The sequence below is a fragment of the Ictalurus furcatus genome, chromosome 29 (assembly GCF_023375685.1).
Source record: "Ictalurus furcatus strain D&B chromosome 29, Billie_1.0, whole genome shotgun sequence".
Classification (NCBI taxonomy): domain Eukaryota; kingdom Metazoa; phylum Chordata; class Actinopteri; order Siluriformes; family Ictaluridae; genus Ictalurus; species Ictalurus furcatus.
The window spans coordinates 11,235,550-11,254,164 of NC_071283.1; the positions used below are offsets into that span (position 1 = coordinate 11,235,550).

The following is an 18,615-nucleotide window of genomic DNA, read 5'->3' on the forward strand; positions in this document are numbered from 1 at the left end:
CTTTAGTCCATTAACACATAAGGTTGTACTGAAGCCTAATTAATCTTGGTGATATATCCTTGTACCTACTTGTCATCTTTGCCAAAGAGATATTCAGCGCTGATTATAATACACATTTTTGCAAAAGTAAAACACTTGCTGTTTACTGTGGGGCTGGACACTGAAAGATAACACTGCTTGCGTATATAATATATAATTATTCTCTTTTTTTTAATCAAAGCATAATATCACTATAGCTATCTAACTATATATACAGTTGAAACTCTTGTCTCTTCTTTTGGCTTTTGTGTCTAAGTGCAGCTGTGGAAAAAAAGGTGCGAGTGTGTCATCAATCTGCACCACAGTGCAATCAGCCGATTGTTGGCCATGAAGCTGTGATCAGCAGAAAAGACTGGCGAGATAGAAATGGAGTAGACATGTGAATTATAACACTCCTTTTCTCTCTCTGTCTCTCTCTCGCTTTCTCTCTGTCTCGCTAACTTCAGCGTGATAAAAGGGTATTATAATAATAGATCATACTGATCATCAATAATAGATCATCTTTTCAAAACTGCTCGATTCAGATACAGTATATCTGTAAATACCCTTATTTACTGTAGGACTTGTTTCTACACACATGATCCAAGCTAGTCATGGGTTGCAGTAAATAAATAAATAAATAAATAAATAAATAAATAAGTATGATTTACGTATAAAGCCGATTTAAAACAACTTGTATTGATTCAATTAATTTACATAGAATAAAACAATGAAGTAAAGTATAAAAAGCCAGACAGATAAGTAGCAAAGCGATACTTGCAACAAATGTATCTGACTAGTCCCTGTCGAGCATGATTAAACACCGTGTACAGGTAGGTTGTAAGTCTAGATTTGAATTCAGAATTGGAAATATAGGAAAGTCACTTGTTTTTGATAGAGACAGAATTTATGGCTATTAGGCGACATAACACCTACATAACCCGTTAAGGACAACTGGAATAATTCTGCACACGCAAATATTTATTAAGGTTTATTCCAACAGGTATCAGCTGTCCTTCAGAGTAGCGTCATCAATTTTTATGTGAAGTTGACATAACACCTAAGACAAGTGTCGTAGGTTTCTATTGATGCCACTTTGAGTCATGATGCTATCCTTATTACTGCCTTCGCAGCTCGGAGTCACAGTGTTGTTGATGTGACATGCCAAACATCAAAATCAAACTTAGCCTTTATAAATGTCTATGTGGGTTTATATCATTTGTCTGAAAAGCCTATGTAGGTTTTATGTAGCCCTATGAACATGAACACTGCCCTTAAGAAAAGTATTTACATATGTAAAGCAGTGATTGGAAGTGTGTCTGGAGTGGAAATGTTTTCAGCTGCTGACCATGGGAATGAGCCTTTATAAATGTCTATGTGGGTTTATGTCACTTGTCATTAAAGGCTACATAGGTTTTATGTAGTCCAATGAATATTGCCTTTAAGTACAAAGCAGTGATTGGAAGTGTTTGTAGTGAAAACGTTTTCAGCTTGCCTGTGGGAACGATCCTTTATAAATGTCTATTGCATGTGGGTTTATGTCACTTGTCATAACTGGTTATGTAGGTTTCATGTAGCCCTATGAGCAATGCATTTCAGTAAAGTGTTAGTGAATACAAAGCCTTCCGGGGTGGGATTGCTTGCAGCTGATGACGCAGAAGCTTATTGATGATCTTAACCAACTGTGGGGTTGGTCTGTGCACGCCACAAAAATGGCAAATTGGCAAGGCATCGACCTGCTAGATTCTGTAGAATGGCTATTGATCAGAGGTCCCGCCTGGTGTGTGTAGGTGTGTGTGTGTGTTTGTGTGTGTTCCAGAGGTATCGATCAAAAAGAATAGTTAGATTTCAACTCATAAAATGCATTGTCTGGTCTTTATTATTGAGCGTGTGGTATACCCAACGTTTTATTTATTCATTTATTTATTTATTTATTTTTGCATCAACCATTTATGTCTAGAATTTCTTTCACAAATATGCAGAACTAAGCATTTGACTAGTCTGGGATGTGTAAAAATAACATCTTTCTTAGAAGATGCCAGTGTAACCTTGATAAGCGCTTGCTCTGTGATCCTAATTTTGAATTGGCTGCTGAAAATGTGTTATGATTTGTTGGAATGAGTGAAAAAGCACCACATGAGCTGCTGAGATAAAAAATAATAATAGTAATAAATAATGATAATAATAATAATAATAATAATAATAATAATAATAATAATTATTATTATTATTATTATTATTATTATTATTATTAAGAATAATAAGAACAACAACAACAGCAACAACAACAATAATAATAATAATAATAATAATAATAATAATAATGGAAATACTACTACTAATAATAAGAAGAAGAAGAAGAAGAAGAAGGATAATAATAATACATTAATAATGATAATAGCAATGAAAATACTACTACTACTACTAATAATAATAATAATAATAAGAAGAAGAAGTAGGATAATAATAATAAGAAGAAGAGAAGAAGAAGAAGGAGAAGGATAATACTACTACTAATAATGATGATAATTGGAGTAATAATAATAAGAAGCAGAAGAAGAGGAAGAAGTTGATATGACTCCATTTGCATGTTGGCTCACGAAAACCTAATCCATAAATTGATTAGCGCTCTTCAGGGCTTTCATTTCCCCACTTTATATGAATAATTCTGTTCAACGCTCTAAGATAAATGCTCTTATGAGAGCACCATAGCTGGAACCCTGTAAAGGAATATTCACAGATACACAGAGGTCCAGCAGTCATTTCCTTTTTCCTCTTCATATCTTGTCTCGACCTGATCGATTCATTTCTACGTCTAACAAAAAAAAAAGAAAGAGCCAAACAAACAAACAAAAAAAAAAGGTTTTATAGCAGAATCTCTGTTATGATGCTGAGTTCAGGGATCGATCATGCAGTTTCATTTAAAAGTTCCAAAAGAGTTGAACAAAGTTCATCATCTCTTTTTGTCAAAATACAGCACCGATACAGTGCCGAGGCTGCTTTCTTTTTATTAAAGAGACATTTGGGGATTGTTCCGCAGTCTTCAGGAAATTCTCAGGGAAGTTACATTTCAACAGGAATGAGAAATCAAGAAAGAGATTGGCACGTTCCCTCCCAAGACGTTTGTCAATCCTAAATGCGTACTGCGGGGGCAGTCGATAAAAACATCCCATGCGACTGAAGATGGAAAGGTGATGGAAGGACAGCGGATTTTAAAAGCCTGCTTTCTGTCTCTAGGTTGAGAAACTTCGACAGCATAAGGTGATATATCCATCTGTTCAGAGTGACAAGTCTAATCTCGGACTGTTCGTCATCCAGAGCCTCACCACTACGATCAAACTGATGGTTATGGTTTACAGCACATATGACAAACAATGTTGAATAGGCTTCTGTTAGCAATTTTGTTTTCACCCCATAAATATTTTCTATTCTACTTCTAGAGCTTAGGTTATTAATGTTAATGTGTAGAGCAGATAATAATACAAAATGAAGAGCATTAGATGATGTGGCCTGGGAAGAATTTTGAGTTTGGCGTAGAGCATTAAGTGACGTGAATGGCGTAAAATCCATATGTCAAAACCATAATATCTGTGGTTTTTATGTAACTTCATGTTTACACAACCACCCATTATCATTGTGAGTTAACTACTGTGTTTTTTATCCATATCTTACAAGTGTATTAGCTCCTTTGAGAAAGTTGAGAGGGTTGTATAAGGGACACATAGTGCTTCACAAGCATATTATAAATGTGAATTTGATTAGCACGACATTAAAAGCATTCAACCTGGCATTCATGAATAAGAAGCTGCATTGAAATGAGCTTCCGTAACCATTTTAATACAGATGGACTGTGCATTCAGTCTCGGTCCGAGAGGCAAAAAAAGTGTCTCCACCTGCCATCTTACCTTTTTATGAGCTGTACTTACGGTATCTACATTCTCAGGCCCATTTCAGCACAGCTTCTTCTTTACGAAGCTCATATGCCAGACCGATGGACCGATTTTAATGCCCTCGAATTGCAGTGTTAATCAAATTTACATTTCCAACACGCTTATAAAGCACTTTGTGTACCTTATGCAACAGGTTTTTTGTACAGTACAGTAAGACAATCTCTCAGTCAACTCGAAATGAAAATCGATGGCCGTTGTTTTCATTTCCATGTAAAGACAACACTGCTTAAAACCTCTGTTCTTTCGCAAATCTAAATAAGCCTTTCATAAATTTTAGAAATGCACTATGTAGTGCATGGAAAGAGGATTTACCATGATTTAAGCCCCGCCCCCGCGGCTCCGTACACATGGCCTAGCAGAAATCAATCATTGCTAATAATTACTTACAGTTACATGCATCAGACTTCATAGTGACAGATGTCATAGAATATTATAATATCTGCTCATATCTGTTCAAGCTTTGTAAACATTAATGTCCTAATGCATTATAACACAGGCTCTAGTATTACAATTTAGTTATCTATATATAACAGTGTTATAACGCATCATAGTGTATAGGTATAGTAGTAAATGTGCTAAGTAAGTGTTTAAGACAATCCTGATGTACGTACTGTATGTTCCGTCAATCAGTGAATGTCAGTGGTGCTGAAACAACTAGTTGTCTTGAGACTATATGGAAAATAGACACACACACTGGAAAGAAGTGAGTTTGTGATTTTTTTTTCCTTTTTTTTTTTTTTTTGTTCTGTTATGGAAAACTGATGGCACTTGCTTGTGAGTTAATTAGAGGCTGTTAGCTTAAGTGGGCAGTCCAGTGTACTGTCCTTTAGAGAGAAAGTGAGAGTCCGAGAGATCAGCAATCACACAAATTGGAGGGGGCGAGTAATGAGATGAACAGGCCCTTTTAATCCATACACTAATAGACTATTTGAGGCTGAGATGGAGAAGTGAGCTGCAATTTCACAGCAACAAATCATTATAATAATTGATAACAACAGCAGCAGCGACAGAAATAATAATAATAATAATAATAATAATAATAATAAATTTAATAATAAATGAATTCTACTGAAATACAGGAACAAATAGGAAATATATTCATAATTTGACATTATTCATTTTGACAGTTAATTGGAATTTAGTTTTGGTCTTGGTGTTTTAGTATTTTGTTAATAATAGTCACGTTGATTATTTGGTTATAGTTCGTTTCAGTTTGGGTTTAGCTGAGGGGGAAAAAAAACGACAGAGGTTTTAGCCGACACAAACTGAACAGTTGCAGTACATAAAAGAAACAAAACAACACACAGTTAGGCTGATTTTTAGGTTTACAGTGAACAATGTAATTTTCCATGCTTTGTGTTTTAAACACTGCAAATAAGCATAAAACCTTTTGGCGCAAATCCAAGCAGACATCATATGACTAATGTACTGTTACCAAACACGTTAGAGATACTAGAGGTACTGCTGTAGGATGGCAAATTTCTGAAATGATGAAACTTGCATGTTAGCATGTTAGTTTTTTATCCAAAGCAACTTACAAATGAGGAAATACAAGCAAAGCGATATATCAAGCGGAGAACAATACAAGTAGTAGGCAACTGAAATTCGAACTGAGAATGAGCATCTCCAGGATTGGGAGTTCGAATCCTGCCTCCCTGCCTGCCTGTGTGGGAGTGTGTGTGCGATTGTGCCCTGCGATGGGTTGGCACCCCGTCCAGGGAGTCCCCTGCCTTGTGCCTCTGGGATCGGCTCCAGGCTCCCCACAACCCTGTGTAGGATAAACAGTGCGGAAACTGGATGGATGAATAGATATATGCACTGAATCTCTCTGTACTTGACTTGTACAATGACAGTAAAGTTATTCATATTTGTCGTTTTAAACATTATAGACATTAGCTACAGTCGCCACACCATACTTACCTTAGCGTCTGTTTGTCACTACAGTGAACCCAACCCTGTCACTCTACACTACAGCATAATGCTCCTTTTTTATTTCCCACAAGTCTTCATCTTCCACCCAGTCTATAAGACCGCATGCTGCAGTTTGAATGTTTTGGATCAGTTTGAATGGGTTCCCCCCCCCCCCTTTCAAACCTCCACACATCCTTGCACTCACTGCAACTCAGGACTTGTGTTAAATCATAAAATCCATGACCGTTCTGATTCCATTCACTATTAAGACTTCTCTCTTTCTCGAAATTGATCTAGTTATTTTTATTTTCGCTTACTTGCTCCAAATACATTTTTTTCCAGTTGCCCTTGAAGCTGCTATTCTGAATTTTCAGTAACACTTTACTCAACAGGGCTACGAGTGCTACATAAGCCATTCATAACAACTAACGTGAATGCCCATATACATTTACAAAGCCTTATAAACTCTTTCTATAAAGGCCATATGTATAAATACTTGCTTACATTCATAATGTGTTATATTTCTAAAAAGTTACTTCTAAAAAGGCATTACAGTTCGTAGCATTGTTTATAATGTATTTATAAACTGTCAAAGAAATATTTTATAAGTAGTGCTTATAACCAATTATATCACCATTATGTCTTCTCACCATGCACGAAGGAAAAGCAATATAACGTGTTACGAACGCTACTTATAATGCATCTTGTTGCTAAATCATAATGTATCATAAAGACAGCTATAATGTGTAATGCATTTTCATTCATAAATATAACAATATGTCTACTGCATAATGAATGCATTATAACACGACCAGATGTGTTCATAGACATTCTCATCGTCGAGTTGGAATAACACCATGCATGAAATAAGATTTTTGACATAATGTATGTTAGAAAGTTAAGACAACTGACTTAATGGGCATGATGTGACAAAGCTTGCCAAGTGAGGATAAGTGAAAGCTGCAGTGTCTTCTGTTCTTGGCACTTGGTGGAAACATCAAACACCATGAAAATCTGCTGTATAACACGACATAGTGGAGATTATAGTGTTATACAGCACGAGTTTATATTAATGATGCTGTTTTTATACTGTTATAAAACTAATGATACTGTTATAACACTTATAACATGAAAGTTTTAACAGTGGTAGTCATTACACTGTAACAACAAATATATATATATATATATATATATATATATATATATATATATATATATATATATATATATATATATTCTCTCTAGAGCCCTAAGTCAAATGTTTCTGCAGTCTGCTTATAAGACATAACACCTTGTTTACAGAGTTATGTATATTACTGTAATGTTGTGGCAATCCTATGACACCTTTACGACACCTTTGTGTATTTATTCTCTGACTGTGTTTTAATATTTGACACGCCACATCACTATTATATGACTCTTATACTAGACATGCAGTAAAAAAAAAAAAAGAGTCAGTTCTAACACAAGTCTGCTTGGAAAGTATCATAACACAGTGTTATGTCATTTGACATAGGTTTTAAGTCAACTTCAACATTCAGCATTGACGAATGCGGTCTTTATCACAGTTAATACTTATCTCAGTATGCCTTTACTAATATTTACATAGGCTAATGTTAGTTGTTGTGAAATGCTTAAGTGTGTGTCATGTACCCCAGCCCCCCCCCCCCCCCCCCCCCCCCGAATACTTTCTACGTCCTGTCTGTTATTCTACCTTTAGTTCTGAGGACTTTGTAACAATCCTGCACTGTACATTGATACATGTTCACGTTTGTTCTTTTTACTTTACTGTATCAATAATCATTCCCTTTCTCTCCATCTCTTCCTTTAGGAGAGCTGTATATAGGTGGTGTGGGGAAGACGATGTATAACAGTCTGCCCAAGCTGATTGCATCCCGGGACGGCTACCAGGGCTGCCTGGCGTCCGTGGACCTGAACGGGAGGCTGCCAGACCTGATTGCAGACGCCCTCCACAGGGTGGGCCAGGTGGACAGAGGATGCGACGGTCAGTGACGTCTTTAATCTCTTTTAATTCACATGCTGACGAGGTTGTTCTTTTTAAAACAAGGAGACATTTGGATATAACATCAGGGTTGGACAATTGATAAATTCAGTAGCTAGCCCTCCAGGCAGGTCGACGCATTGTGTGTGCCTGGAAGTCTAATTAGCAAAGTTGAAATGCTGAGATAAGCATAAAACAAGACATTAATTTACACTAATACAAGACTGTTAACCTTTGGGTATTGCATTGCATTACACCCCTAATCCACAGCATCCTGAACCTGTTTTTCCATCAAGCAACTATGAGTAAAAAAAAAATAAAATAAAGATTGATCGTCTGAATGTATCAATCTACTTGTTTTGGTTATAAGTCGCTTTTTTTCACTCATGAACATCGAAATAAAATGGACGGGCACATTCATGTCTTCATAATACACATGCAGTAAGTCCTAATTGTATCATGTTCCACTTTTGCTGACCTTCGTAGCTGATTTTTCAGCAACTGCAATAAAGCAAAAAACCTCATACACATACAGAACTGGTTATATGATGTGGTATTTGTTTGTCCTCAAAGACCCATGTGTCAGCAAAAAGCGCCAAACTACACAAAAATGGCCTCTATGAACTTAAAAAAAAAAAAACTTTAGAGGCACACAATAACTGTAAAAGGGCAACCATTATTTTATAAGCGTAATGGTAACAGCTCATCTAGAATGCCCTTACCTCAGCTAAAAGTCATCACTCCCTCCAACGTTTGCCCCAATCCCGTGGCGTTTGATAATAGACCCGGCCAGCAATATTCTAGACAAACATATCAGCTTTGTGCTTAGACTTTATTTGTAACTGTAAACTCAGCCTAGGCTGGATTTATTTTTTTTAATGTATTTATTTATTTATTTATTTGTATGGCACACAAGCTCTAATCTGCTGTGCTGTACTGTGATTTCCCCACGGAGCCGTAGATCGTGTTTCGGCTTTACCTCTGTCTACCTCTATCAAAACAACCTGATTACCTTACATATCTTCCCAAAAGCAAGCGTGTAATTTCTGTTTCGGAGAGTATTAAATGCAGATCGAGTACTTAAGCTTCACTCGTACAGCCTTTTTAAAATGGAAAGCGTTATTGCTTTTTTGTTTTGACCGTTATCGGACTCTTGTCTAAAAGTTTCACAAACGTCTTACAATTATATCATTGGACTTTATTACCTGATTGTATCTGGTGGTTAAATGCCGCAATTACAGTGACATCAAATAGCGTCTAGATGATCTAAAATCCTAATCACAAAAACGATAAACCATGCAGTGCTTTGTCTCTGCGAAACATCACTGGTAGGAGAGAGAGAGAGAGAGGGAGAGAGAGAAAAATTAATATAGTAGAAAAAAATCAGGATGCAACAGATGTTCTGTCTTCGAATACAGCTAGATGTGTTATAGATATGTGTAAGATAAGATACAGCATCTCTCTCTCTCTCTCTCTCTCTCTCTCTCTTGTTTTGCATGTTTAGATAAGGCTTATAAAGCCTACATAAGGCCTTTCTGACAACTGACATAAACCTCGATAAATATTTTTAAAAGGCTGATCTTCTCATAAAGATAAAGATGTCATTTCTGGTGTCAAATTGATCAAATATCTAAACATTGGTTGTGCTGTTTTTCGTGTTATGACCCTTTCAAGGCTACATTAGAGTGTCATAAGAACTGACTTTCTAGCTCATTGTACTTCTTGTATGTTGTTATCACAAAAACGGTGACGATGTGATGTGTCTAAATATAAATCCCAAACTCACACTGGCTTAGGGTCAGAGAAAATATATACATAACTGTCATTACAGTGTTATAACAGTGGAATATGTTGTTCAGAAAAGATCTATACATAGTAAAATGTGTCAGAGAAAATAAACATAGCCATGTCAAGACAGTGTCCCGAATTAGCTACGGACATTCATGAACATTCTTAGTAAAAGCTGAATAAAATATATACGTTTTATCGAAGTGGCATTGCGATAAGTATTCATAGCAACCTTATAAGCATAAATATGACACGTCAATGTTACCACCATGAGCAAGTGTCAAGTTCAGGATATTTGGAAGTTTCAGCTTTGACATTTTTCCAAAGTATAAGCTTTATTGCCATTATGTAGCTCTGACATACCAGAAATCCACTGAGCTGTAAATCCAGGTGTCATGTCATGTCTTGGGTGTTATGTCAAGTTGACATGAATATTTACAAAAGCAGTCTTTATGACAGCTGAGATCTGGTGGAATTAGAGATTATAAATGTAGGTTTATATCAGTTGTTATTAAGGGATTATGTATGTTTATGATGTAGTGAGAATTAGTGACAAGCGTTGCCAACTGTGATAACCTCACCTTATGTCACTTCACTTGACATCAACATTGACAAAATAATCTTTATGATGACTGAAAATTGTTGGAGTAAGTGGTTATAAATAGAGATCGACCGATAATCGTTTTTACAGATATGTTTCCCGGTATTTATGCATTTTTCCATAATTGGATATCGGTTTTGTAATATCGGATCTACCGATAAATGATATTTCAAAGTGAACGCGCTTTGTTAACAGAATTCTGACCTGGAGCACAGGAAAAGCTAAAAAAAAAAAAAAAAAAAATGGGCTTGAAGACAGAAAAATCCATTTCCACAATGAAAAAAACGTTATGCACATTTCATGTACGTTCAGTTATTTTACATTAGGGACATCTCAGCATTTATTAACCAAGCGTGAGTTTTCACAAATCCTTATCACAATGAATAATTTTCCAAATCTAACTATCGAGATTCTAAGTAACTGGAGACAGAACTTCTTTTTTTTTTTTTTGTACTCCACGTAGATCATAAATCAATGAAATCATTAGAGAAATATAAACGTTATTGTGCTTTTTCTAAACATTAAAAAAAAAAAACGCAGCTCCCCCCGTTTACTTGTATTTGTTTATAGAGCAGTCTTGCCTGGATCAATATGGCAGACACATTGACTTATTGCAGCAACGAGCCAAAGCGGCCAATGCGGCATCTATTCATGTCTATGACAAGACACACCCCAATCTGTAACTATGTGTAAATCAACATTCTGTGTTTAACTGATTAGCATATGATTGATGAGCTCGTCATGCTTGTAGAATATTTTACCGATCAAATTAAATGTCTCATTTGAGCACCCATCCCATTACGGGGCAAAAATAAAGTGTTTTTCTGTGGAGATAAATGACTTTTTCGTGAAGTGAGTCAGCTCGTTGTTAGTATTACCAGTATGCTTCAGGCAGTTCCTGCTTTGATTTCAATAAATGAATGCATTCTAAAGTGTTTAAATCTGCTGCGATATTTAGTGGATGCTTTGCTGTACAGTATATTTACATCCCCTAGTTACTTAAACATTACTTACACCTAGTTACCCTAGTTATTTCATTAGATGGCTTTATACTGTAGTCCTTTCCAGTGAGGAAAAAGCATGCACGTGAACCATACTTACATATCTTAACCCCTTTATTTATCAGTTGACATCAAGTTGACATAGCAACTATGTCATGTGACGTAGGTGGTATGTCAACTTAACATAAAAGATGACCAAAGTAGCCTTTATGACAGGTACGCCTGTAGGAATAAGCATTTGTAATGTTTACAATGGTTTATGTCAGTTGTCAAGTTGACATAGCAACTATGTCATGTGACGTAGGTGGTAGGTCAACTTATCATAAAAGATGACCAACGTAGCCTTTATGACCGTTACGATTGTAGGAATAAGCATTTGTAATGTTTACAATGATTTATGTCAATTGTCAAGTTGACATAGCAACTATGTCATGTGACGTAGGTGGTATGTCAACTTAACATAAAAGATGACCAAAGTAGCCTTTATGATCGGTACGCCTGTAAGAATAGCATTTGTAATGTTTACAATTGTCAAGTTGACATCGCAACTAGGTCATGTGTTGTATAAGTTGTAACTTTTATTTGTGTACATGTCGGTTGATTGCTAACATATTAACATTTGTATGTGCGTTTTTGTGTGAAGGACCCAGCACCACCTGCACGGAGGACTCCTGCCATAATCAGGGGGTGTGTCTGCAGCAGTGGGAGGGCTTCTCGTGCGACTGTAGCATGACGTCCTATGGGGGCTCGTACTGCAGCGATCGTGAGTTTTCCATTTCCTTTCTCACTCTGCTGGTCAGCTGCTGGCGTTTGGTCAGTTTGGTTATGGAGTCAGGGTAGATTTGTAGAGTTATCTGTAGAGTGCGTTTTGGTTTTGTTGGCTGCCCTTGCCACGTGGATGTCAGGATTCAGCTTTGTCACCGTCACATCGCCTGGTTTTCTCCTCTTGTCGAGTAGTCAGACTTAGAAGATAAAAGAAACTAGCATCAATGGATTTTCTGATCCAGGCAGACATACTGAAGTGGCACTGGTTGTTGTTTTTTTTCTTTTTTTTCTTCTTTCTTCAGCTCAGAAACATGATCACATGTTTACAAATTCCAAAAGATATACATCACATCTGATGTCATTATTAAAGGATGCCACACCGGGCTTTCATGAGCACTCCGGCCTTTACCCAGACTCCATTCTGTGCATTTAGGCATCACTACAGCGAGGCACGAGCTAAAACCCACAGGAGGGCGAGAGTGCAGTAAAGAGAAGGGGTAAAAGACAGATGAAAGGTTTGTAGGAAGAGCTATAAGGCTGTGTTTGAAGTGCTCACTGCTACCTGGGCTTAGGTAATCAGTAATGGCGAACTGACTTGAACTCGCTTTGCGCCCGCTACCTGCTGAGCTGCTCTGGAAAGTCCTTAAAAAGAGTTAGAGGAAAGTCAACCTAAGACTATCGCCTCACTTCGGCTTGATAATTCTATCGAGCCACTGTGCGGTGGGAATTTTGTTGCTAATTCCTTAACGTCGTTTAACCGGCTGATTTATTCTGATGATTAATTGGATCTTAGGCGTCTCCCTTCTGGTATGCCAGACTTAATCTAGAGATAATTGAAAGCCTGGACACACATACACACCCTCCCCAATTATAGTTGTGTGACTTTGTCTATTAGAGAAGGGATTTCTGTTAAGATGTGTAAGATAGCTAGCTCTCAATGTCCAGCTATTCTTTTCGCAAGGTAGATGAGGGCAATTATTATTCAGTCTGCGCTAGTGCTGAACCTGTGGAAGCCTTTTTTTATTTGTATTTTTTTTTATATTAGCGTGCCTTCTAAGTTTTGCTTAGCCTAGCAGTACAACTACAACTGAGGGTTATTGTGTCAAGCATAGTAATGAGCAGAGATTTGTGAATAATACTTAGAAAGGCATGAAATTACTATTAAACATAAATCAGAGAGAAAACTGCATGTTAACTATGGGAAGCTATGGTAGGGGTGGACAAATCAGTAGTCCAGGCATCCAGGACACGCATGTCTGGTTTGTTAGATCGCCTAGAGATTATCAAAGGCTAATCTGCTTGATGATGTTTGTTTCCTTTGGTGTGTATGAACGCACTTAACCAGCCAGCTAGTTCATTTCGTTAGCACTTTTTAGCATAGGCCTCACACTGGAGCTTTTACATAATGTATTTATGATTTGTTCACCTCTGAAAAGCGACCGAGTCGTTTACGCTCGGTTCCAAATGGAACTATTGACTTAGCCGTTCAGTAATACTGAACATGAACACGTGGAAGCTATTCGGATTCCAGTAATCGAGATTAAAATTGCAGACTGGAATAGAATTGTGAACATACTTGCTGGTTTCTCTCTGGTTTCCTCATCTGTGCATGGTTTAAAATGACTGTATGTATGTGTTTGCTCTTCTACTGATGTTAATGGTGAGGATTTCTACCAGATTTTTTGCCTACAAAAAAAAAAAAAAAATTCTCAAATGAGATTTTTGGAAAATCTCAAATGAGATTGAGGAAATACTATACTTAGGATTTCAATTTCCAATGCTTTTGTCTAACAAAACCTTCTGAAAACCTTTATTTTTATATATTTTTTTCATCAATACACATCTCAATATCCGTCGTTTACACCAGGGTGACTTCTGATCATCTAAATGAAGCCATTTTCAGCTCTAGGTTGTAACAAAATGTGGAAAATTTCAAGGGGGGTGAATACTTATGCAAGGCACGGTATAGACTAGTTGTATTGCAGAGATAGAAGCCTGGTCCTTTGTGTTGACAAATTTTAGGACTCCGCCCCTTAACACCACATCATCATCCTCACACACACACACACACACACAAACACACAAACACACACCCACACACATACCAGCTATAATATTATTATTCGGCAACAGTCTGCTATGAGCGACGTGTCAATTTGCTTTGCCACAGTGTGAGACACAAGCTCATCTGCAAATAAATTACACACTCACACACACACACACACACACACACACACACACACACACACGCACATGGAGACACATGCAGAGTCGTGTAAAAGTGTGACCCCACCCCCACATACACACACACACACACACACACACACACACACACACACACAGTACACACCCCAGAAACGACTTTAAATAAGAATCAGTATTGCTATTCATCCCTTCGTGTTTTTTATCTCTTCCTCTATCCTCTATCACTTCACGCTCTGTCTGGTTTTGTCCCCCGTTCTCTCGTAATGTCACATTCGATCCTCTTCGTCTTTCTGTGCTTTTTCAATTTCATCTGTCCCTTTGTTCATCTCTGTCTTCCCCGAGGTGTCAGGAAGGACGTGGTCAGGCAGAGCTTTGTGTGTGTGTGTGTGTGTGTGTGTGTGTGTGTGTGTGTGTGTTGAAATAAAAGTGTAGCTCTGCGGTAGTGCTCTCATGCATAACAACACAATGACTGCAGATCCATCCAAGTCTCTGTCTCTCCATTTCAATAAACACACACACACACACACACACACACACACACACACCTCTTTTATTCTGTTCATATCTCACTGCTGTTTGCTTCTGTCTCTGTTTCAACACTTTTTGTCAAGGCAGAGACCCAGACACATTAGCGGTGTGCACACTCGTCTTTTCAGTCCCAGATTTAGCGCTTCCTTCTTGAGGTCGTACCATGAGAATGTTCGGGATGTTCTCCTTAACGAAAGCTGATGAGCTCAGACAGCCATGGTGAACGAGACAGATTTTTTACGATGGCCTGCCTGTGTGTTTAAGACTAGAGGGTCGTACATTTGAGCAAATTGGTTCCACTTTATTACACATAACTTTATTTATGGACTTTAATGTTGTGGATTCTTTATATTTACGGATTTCTTGAGTTAATACTGATGTCTGGTGAGAATTTCATGTGAATAGCCTCATTGGAAATATATTTACTGAAAAAAAAAAAGAATGTTGACGCTTCGAATTCTTATACCCCCCCCCCCCCCACACACACACTGTACACCGCAGAAATTTAGCCAAGAATTGTGCTCATATAATTGTGCGTTTTTATCCGTTTAATGTTATATCCTCTAACCAGTCTCACTTTATTTTAAAAAAAAAAAAAAAAAAAAAAAAAAAAAAGCATCTCACATGAGAGATCAAGTCCTGATTTAGGAAAAAAAAAACATTTCAGGAAATCCTGTTCTTAGGATTTCAATTTCCCGTGCTTTTGTCCAACAAAACCTTTTGAACACTGTTTTCTGATTGTGTTTTTTTTTTTTTTTTTTTTAATCAATACACATCTCAATACACCAGGGTGACTTCTGATCATCTAAATGAAGTCATTTTCAGCTCTAGGTTGTAACAAAATGTGGAAAATTTCAAAGGGGGGTGAATACTTATGCAAGGCACGGTATAGACTAGTTGTATTGCAGAGATAGAACCCTGGTTCTTTGTGTTGACAAATTTCAGGACTCCGCCCCTTAACACTACATCATCATCCTCATACACACACACACAGTATTTTTAATTTATTTATAGAGCTGTCACTCCAGATACACGTCGCCAAGTTCGACTGCAGGCCAGCGATCTCTGCTGGGATCCTGAAAAATAAACGTTTTAAAAAACTTGTACGCGTGTACATGTTTTTCATTGCTCTTTATCATTATTAAATGAAAATTGTACCGGGAAAATCATACCAACCTAACAAACCCAAACACTAGCGTAAATCGGGTCACGTACTATCAGGTACCTGTTATTGTCCGTGTTAAACAATAAAATAATCAAATAAAAATAACTTTTGAAAGATAGCTAGGTAGCTTACTTTGACACATAGAAGATAGAAAGCTTTCTAGAACGTTCCACAGGGTATTATTTATTGTTTTTGTCTTCTGGGAAACATGTAAATATCTTATGTAGCTTCTGAAGGGCAGAACTAAATGGAAAAGAAAATAGATCTTTCAAATGATAACAATGTACACCGATCATCCTGTTCAAAAGTTTACACCCCCCCCCCCCCCCCCCGGGCTCTTGATCTATCGTGTTGAGCATCAGTGAACGTTTGCACCTTATGTAATAGTCGTGTATGAGTCCCTCAGAGTGAAAAGATTGATCTCAACATCATATAGCCCCTGCTGGAAAGGCATCAAATATGCAGAAGATGCTGGAAAAGTAAAGAATGTGCAGGACCTGGAGGATTTTTCTGAAGAACATTGGGCAGTTTAACTGCTCAGGACAAACAAGGGACTCATGAAGAACTCTCACAAAACATAAAAACAGTCGATCATTCAGGTAACGACACACGGTATTAATAATCAAGCGTGTGTAAACTTTTGAACTGGTTCATTTGTGTAAATTCGGTTATTATTGTGTCTTGTGGACTATATGTGAACATCTGTTATGGGAAATAATTAGCTTATTCAGGGCAGAACTAAATAAACAACAAAATGCAATTTTTATGATCCAATTATTATTTAAAATTAGTAACATTTTGCAGTTTCTGCAAGGCGTATGTAATCTTATGACCTCAACTGTAGCTATCTCGAGCACTAAGCAGATACAAATACAGATAATTTTCAAAGTTATGCCCATCTTTTCAACTCAAGCTTTGCAAATCTTGACGAATTCAGTTGCTTATTTGCTTGTAGCCAGTTAGCATATCTCGGTAGCTGGCCATCCAATAATAATGGGACAGCTACTTGAATAACCGGTCGTTCCAGCATTCCTTCTGATTTGCGGATCACTTTCATGTTGCTGCCTTCAATTTGCATGATAATGTGTTTTCGATACCAGCAGCATGTTCGTTTATGACTCCTTTCATCGTATCTCTGAGGAGTCAACATCACTGGGCTATCATGTTGCAATAACCACTTCCCAGGATGCCACAGCCGGCAGTGACCGCTCCCTCTGGCGCTCTGTAGCCACAGGCCCGAATCCTCTTTTGAAAATTATTAAACCGATTGCTCCTTAAGCGTAGCGTGTCTTAAAGAGCAATTAATGTCGCAAGTAATTGCTTCTGCTCCGCTGACTCCTCCAGCTGTTATCGGCGAAGGCCGGTTTATTCTGCACTAAAAGCTAGAGAGAAATGGAGAGAGAGAAGGACAGGAACAATGGAAAAAGAGAAATGAGTGAAAGGAAGAAATCAAGAAAACATGAGGAGGAAAGCAATTACACGCAGCACCACTTTGCTGGCCAGTACTGGGAGGGTAAATTGTGTTGTTGATGGTTTATAAATCGTGGTTTAAAGCATTCCATTAGCAGCGCCCTGTGTCTGGTTTTTTTTTCCCTCCTCTCTTTATATATGTGTATGCAAGCACTCCAGTCGATTTTTTTATGGCGTGATAAAAGCAGCTCCGCATGGAAGATATTGGACTTTTTTTTTTCTTTTTTTTTTGGCAAATGGTTCCCGTACTTCTCCATCATGGTATCCTTAAACCTGCCAAACTGAGAAATTGTATTCCTTCGAACAATCTAAATCTAGTTCTTAAATCTAATTCTTATTTATCACTCATTACTGATTAGCCATAAGCATAAAAACTACAGACAATGACGTGAATAGCATTGATTATCTCGTTACAATGGCACCGGTCAAGGGGTGGGATATATTTATTAGGCAGCAAGTGAACAGTCAGTTCTCAAAGTCGATGTGGTGGAAGCAGGAAAAATGGGCAAGCGTAAGGATCTGAGCGACTTTGGCAAGTGTACTTGCACAGTACTGTGTGTACAAATTCACAAAAATACTCCGCTCTCATGGATATCGAACAATCGCAAAGAAAACACGTTTTATCCAAAAAATCTTTGTTAAATATAGGTGTGCAACAATTATTGGCACCCTTTAATCAATACTTTGTGCTACCTCCCTTTGCCAAGATAACAGCTCTGAGTCTTTGGATCTCTGAGTGCGTTATGCTAGGAAAGGTACTCTTATTGTAGTCGTAATTGTACTTGTATTAATTTAATTTAGCACTTGATCCAGCACATCCTAGTGAATTAGAGTTTTTTTTTAATACCATGCTCTGACATTTACTCATGCCCATAATTTGAATGAAATACTAAATCAAAGTCAGGAATCGTACTGCGTATGCGAGATGTTAAGGACTTTTTCCATGTTGTTTAATTCGCTATGTGGACTTTTCGGATTAATAAAATAACGTCAATGTTTTTGTTAATTTGATGTGTTCTCCTGGAAACAAAAAGTGTGCCCATGGCTTGAAGGATAAGCTGACCAAGCATTCGTCTGCTATGTTTACAGCTCACGGTAAGTATTGTTCATCATTCATATAATAAATAATTAAGGATTCTATTTATAAAAATAAAATAAAAAAGTTGATTACATTGCAATAATTATGGGAAGTTTAGTTCATTTGCAACCCA

The 18,615-nt window shown here is 37.3% G+C and overlaps 1 protein-coding gene across 1 annotated transcript in view; it reads left to right on the forward strand.

Annotated features, from left to right (window-relative positions):
• Window positions 1–18,615, forward strand: part of LOC128604279 (neurexin-2-like) — a 302,809-nt gene that overhangs the window by 49,373 nt on the left and 234,821 nt on the right. The window contains exons 9-10 of the mRNA XM_053619289.1: window positions 7,711–7,884; window positions 11,915–12,034. Coding sequence (XP_053475264.1) covers window positions 7,711–7,884; window positions 11,915–12,034 — 294 coding nt within the window. The remainder of the gene's footprint in view (window positions 1–7,710; window positions 7,885–11,914; window positions 12,035–18,615) is intronic.